At 35.9% G+C, this 5,440-nt stretch overlaps 1 protein-coding gene across 1 annotated transcript; it reads left to right on the top strand.

The window, feature by feature from the left end:
• The first annotated feature begins 1,380 nt into the window (after positions 1-1,380).
• On the top strand, positions 1,381-5,261 carry LOC110750707 (MLO-like protein 3). The gene is made up of 15 exons (XM_021951075.2): positions 1,381-1,687; positions 1,799-1,856; positions 1,933-2,219; positions 2,308-2,424; positions 2,538-2,598; positions 3,155-3,243; positions 3,351-3,425; positions 3,515-3,603; positions 3,702-3,751; positions 3,860-3,900; positions 3,985-4,158; positions 4,262-4,297; positions 4,388-4,455; positions 4,564-4,624; positions 4,762-5,261. The coding sequence occupies exons 1-15, from the start codon at positions 1,565-1,567 to the stop codon at positions 5,056-5,058; spliced, it is 1,626 nt and encodes a 541-aa protein (XP_021806767.2). The 5' UTR covers positions 1,381-1,564; the 3' UTR covers positions 5,059-5,261.
• Positions 5,262-5,440: the final 179 nt, after the last annotated feature.

The following is a 5,440-nucleotide window of genomic DNA, read 5'->3' as shown; positions in this document are numbered from 1 at the left end:
AATTTTAAATTTTATTGGTTTTGGTCTGAGAGTACTTTTTTGCATCTGCAATTTGGATTGTGGCTCCAAAAGTACCATTGAAGAAGCACCTCATGCTGTAAATCTCATCATATTACTGATTTGTTGTATATAATGATTCAAGATATCTTGAAGCTACGAGTCATTTTTTTATATTTACATATCACAATTTGACACTGGCGCATAAACTTTCCTTATTCATCAAAATGTGATTCACTTTTCTTGTAATGAGCCAATAAGTTTTTTCTAAAACAAGACAAGTGGCTAAGTATCACTGTCCCCATCTTAAAATACAATTAGTAAAAGAGATCATAGGTCAGACACAAATTGTTATGTTGATGACTATTCTTAACAAATAAAGTCGTGTCACGTGTGGAACAACAAAGACCTTGGAAAGTCTTCGGTTGGAGAATATACCCTCCTCCACCCCTAACTTATTATTAATCCCTTATTTTTGTTACATAATTCTTGTTACCAAAACCCACCAAAAACAAAAACAAATAAACAAAAAGGGGGTCGTGCACGTGTCATTTATTTCTGCCTAATTTTCTGGTTCTAGACAAGTGGGTTTGAGGGTTGAGCCGCCACCAAGGATTAGGTCAAAATGTTACGTATATGTATATGTATTTGTCTTCTGGATCCCCTTGCCAAGTCAAAATAAGGTAAAATACAAACCCATTGCTTGATTCTTAAATAGACACTTGGGAAATATATAGTCAAACAGTGTTCAAGGCTAACGCGTGGAAAGAAACAGGAAAAAAAAAAAAGTATTTTGATTCTTTCTTTTTTTCTTTTTTGTCTTCTGGATCCCTTTGTATGTAAAAAAGGATTGAATTTTTGGATCAGCTTTTATGGATTGTTATGTAAATTTACTGTGTTTTTATTATTAAAAAGAAAAAGAAAAATCATAGTTTATACAGTGAATATAAAATATCATACAATATCTATCAGAAAAGAAAAACAATGAACATGTTAAAAGATTTTTCTTGTCTCATTATTTATACAAATATCTTTTTTTTTCTTTTGCCAAAAATATCTAGTAGATAATGGATATATATAATCAGAAAAAGTATAAATTTTTTTATTTTGTTGTCCCACAGTTATTCAGAAAATAATTTTATATTATGATAATCAGAATTGACGGATGTCTAGAAAGTCACAAGTTCCAATTGCCACGCGGTTGTCGTATCAAAAGAAAAAGAGAAACGGTGGCACATCAAAAACTTAATGCATAGGATTAAGACAACATCTGAAAAGTTCAATTTCTTTGAAATTCTTATTTTCATTACATATTTGACGGTTGACTTACACCATGATATAACAGAGACTTATATTTCTATATAGTAACTTTGCATGACAAGTATTTGGGTATTTAATCTCAAGTGGGAATGGGAGAGAGACAACGACTTTGAATTATTAAAGTTTCATTTCAAGAAGTCCGAAAATTCTCGGCCATAAATTGTTGAAGAAATTAGGAATATCACATAAGACCAAGAAGAATTAAACAAGAACAATCTCATCCAGTTGAGAAGAGATTAAGGACGTCATGGCAGTGGCCTCCGGCGGCGCCACTCTAGAATACACCCCGACATGGGCACTCGCTACCGTTTGCTTCTTCTTCATCTTCATCTCCATCTTCCTCGAGCACTCCATCAACCTCCTTGTCAACGTAAGCTCTCCTTTTTTCTTTCTTTCGTAATAACAGTATGATAACATAACGTGTCATGAAAAAAGTATGACGATGAATTTGATATGCTAGAACTCTTTGAATTTGTTGCAGTTTCTCAAGAGGCATCGGAAAAATGCCTTGACGGAGGCAGTTGTGAAGCTTAAATCAGGTGCAATATCCACCAAACTATTTGATACTTGTATTGGGTTAATTAACTGAAGTTTATTGTTCTGTTTGTTTTGCAGAGCTGATGCTTATGGGGTTTGTGTCACTTTTACTGGCGGTAACCCAAGAAAAAATATCTAAAATCTGCATACCAGCCAGGATGGGAGACATCATGCTTCCATGTAAAAAAAAGAATGCAACCGAAGAAAAAGAAACAGAGGATGTTGAGCACTTTGTAATTGTGAATAAAATTGTGACGAATTTTTCTGCCGCCGCAAATGGTCTGTATGATGAAATACAAAGGCAAACAGTGCATAGGCGGCTTGCAGAGGAGGACGATGCAGCTGCTTCTGATTCTTGCGGTGACGTAAGTGCCTTGATGATCATGGAGTTAATTGGGTAATTTGGGTGCTTAATGATTTATTTAATTCACATGAGATTTTTGTTTTCCGCAGGGAAAAGTAGCTTTCATGACGAAGAATGCTCTGCATCAACTTCACATACTTATTTTTGTGCTGGCGGTTATGCATATTCTGTACAGTGTTCTCACCATGGCTTTGGGGAGGGCCAAGGTATGCTCATTGCAAGATTATTTCAAGCTTTATTTAATTTACTAAGGCAATTAATTATGTGAAAATGATGTTAAATTTTTATATAAAAAAAAAATCTTGAATTTTATATGCAGATGAGGCGCTGGGAAAGTTGGGAGCAAGAGACTAGAACAATGGAGTACCAAGTTGAGAACGGTATGTCCCATAGAAGTACAAGTGGAAGTACCAATAAAATTTGAGCTGAATTTTCAAAGGAATTGAACCAGATTCTAGACATGTTTTTAGTGAATTTAAAATACGTTCTTTTTTTCTGGTAGGTGAGATGACCGACTCTTACAAAATTCTTTTCTTAGAAAGGCTGCTGGGTTCATATTAAAATCCTCTAAAATATCTCAAAATGGTTGCAAAGTCTTTGTCTTTTGAACTTTTTTTCATTTGCTTTTTGGCCTGAGCCACCTGTAATTGGAAGATCTTGCACATAAGCTGTGGCTGCATTATGATTATGCCGTTGTGTTTTACATTTCTATACGGCTCTAGATATGTTTGACCGCGACTCGTTCAGAAAGACTTTAAGAATGGGCCTATTTGTGAAAATCCCTTAATCTAATCTTGTCAAAGACGTTGGAAGGGAAAAATTGTCAATCTTTGTTTATGTCACCTGAATAAGCACTTTCACTGTGTGTAGCACAAGGAAAAGAAGCTCAAGTATGAAATTTTCTTTGCTAGCTTATTGACACAGGTTTGCATGCAGATCCAAATCGGTTCAGATTTGCAAGGCAAACAACATTTGGAAGAAGGCACTTGACTTCTTGTACAGAGACATCGTTTCATCTCTGGTTGGTAAGGCCCTTTTGATCACCTTCAAACATGAGCTTTTACTTGTTTAAATTAATCTTAAGCACACTTCTAATAATGGCTTGGTTTTGGATGGTTGTGAAACGGAGCAGAAATGTTTTTTCAGGCAGTTTTATAACTCAGTGGCCAAAATTGACTATACCACCATGAGACACGGCTTCATAGCGGTATTAAACTCAAGTCCAGAAAACCAATTTCATAACTTTCTGATGGAATCAGTTAAGTTTATTGGTAATGCTAATGTATCTTTCTGCAGGCTCATCTGCCGAGCAGGCACAACTTCGATTTCCAGAAGTACATACAGCGGTCGTTGGAGGAAGATTTCAAGGTCATGGTTTCAATCAGGTTGCTAATGACACTAATTTCTTACATATTTGATCATCCCCTTTTTTTAAAATTATTGTTAATTGATAAACTTAATGTGGTCTCTTTTCTTTGCACAGCCCTCTGATGTGGTTTGTGCTAGCAGCTTTTATGCTGGTGGATGTGTATGGTAAGAATTCTTGTTGCTCATAATGTGTGTATTAATTTCTTTTTGAGTTTGTGTAGAGATTGAGAAATGTGTTATTGATAGGCATTTGTTTGAACTCTTAATAACCAGGCTGGTTTGTATATCTCTGGCTATCCTATGTCCCACTCTTTGTAAGTAAATTGCTGAACGTATGTATAGAAAATAAAAGTTCATGTGTTTTCAAATACAATCATTAACTTTGTTTTTGTTTGTAGGTGGTGCTGGTTCTAGGAACCAAGCTTGAGCATATTGTTGCGAAAATGGCCCTTCAAATTAAAGAACAGAGCAGTGTGATTGTCGGAACACCTCTTGTTCGACTAAACGATGATCTGTTCTGGTTTGGGAAACCAAGATTTGTCTTGGTTCTGCTACGTTATACTCTATTCGTGGTATGCCCTCGCTCTTATCACAACGAAGGAACATTTATCTAGAAGTTCATAACTTAGTAAACCCTACTTAACTAATTTTACTTTCTTAATTTGGACCTTGCAGAATGCATTTGAGCTTGCCGTCTTCGTTTGGGTTACAGTGAGTTTTCTTTCCCATATATAGTCTGCAGAAGTTCAATTTATAGATTTTGCTTACCTTATGACAGAATATACTTCTCGTGGCTCTTAGTGGCAATTCTCGTTCAAATCTTGCTACCATGAGAACACCGTGATCATTGTTACAAGGATTTTCTTAGCGTAAGACTACCTGAAAACTTGCATTCTGATCAATTCTGATGATACTGATACCTAAATCAGCATATGCCTTGTTTGCATTAATGATTGCAAATTCCTTTGATTTTTCAGGGTGACAACTCAAATCCTCTGCAGCTATATTACTCTTCCTCTCTATGCACTTGTCACACAGGTGAAGTATATTGATCTCAAGTGTTGTTCATAGCTATGTTGACAAGACCTTCAACTTTGGTTGTCACCAAAATAATTTGAAAAAATATCGATCAAACTTAGTTGATCTCTGAAGTGTTGTTTGTTACATTCACACAGATGGGTTCACAATTCAAAGGCAAGATAGTAGAAGATCAAATGGCAGACATTTTAAGGCAATGGCATCGTGAGGTGAGAAATAGGAGGAAGAAGGAACAACAACTTTCGCAATCGGGACGCTCATCTTTCTCCATAGAATGGAGCGCCATGAGGAACAGTATAAGAAGGGCTTTCAGACCAGCTGAACCAGCCGAAAGTGTCCATTCTTCTAACAGATGGGATACCAGAGATGAGATAGTAGAACAAGAGGGAAGCTCGTCAAGGGGTTTCAGAAGAAATTCAGATGCTGGATCTTGAGTAGAATCAGAATGTTAAGTATATATAGGAGGGTTATTGGCTGGAGGCCTGCAAACTCAGTGATTGCCACTTGGTAGCCAATTGCAGGGAAATACGTACACATCATGGGATGTTGCAGCTTATGCTTCTTCCATTATTTTTGTTTGTAAATTGACAAACCACTATTACATTTATCTATACAAAAAATTGTTTAGAACTTCAAATCTTTAGAATGCTTAATGGTCAATTAATTAGGACTGCACTAATCAGTCCAAGATATACGACCCCGAAGTTGAACTTACACGCATTTCCTCTCTATCTTTTAATGAAAAATAGGAACCGAAAGTCAAAAACGAAAGTGATACCAAACGGGTTGAAGATTTACACTCATGTATATCTAATC

The sequence above is a fragment of the Prunus avium genome, chromosome 6 (genome assembly GCF_965620075.1).
Source record: "Prunus avium chromosome 6, drPruAviu1.hap1.1, whole genome shotgun sequence".
NCBI classification, from domain to species: domain Eukaryota; kingdom Viridiplantae; phylum Streptophyta; class Magnoliopsida; order Rosales; family Rosaceae; genus Prunus; species Prunus avium.
Note: the sequence above shows the minus strand (reverse complement) of the source record. Positions and strands in the feature narration are given on the sequence as shown.

Excerpts from the sequence above, each read along its gene's own strand:
- LOC110750707 (XM_021951075.2), top strand. The coding sequence starts at position 1,565 with ATGGCAGTGGCCTCCGGCGGCGCCACTCTAGAATACACCCCGACATGG. Across the intron at positions 3,426-3,514 it reads TGAGACACGGCTTCATAGCG|GCTCATCTGCCGAGCAGGCA; the intron begins GTATTAAACTCA and ends ATCTTTCTGCAG. Across the intron at positions 4,625-4,761 it reads TCTATGCACTTGTCACACAG|ATGGGTTCACAATTCAAAGG; the intron begins GTGAAGTATATT and ends ACATTCACACAG.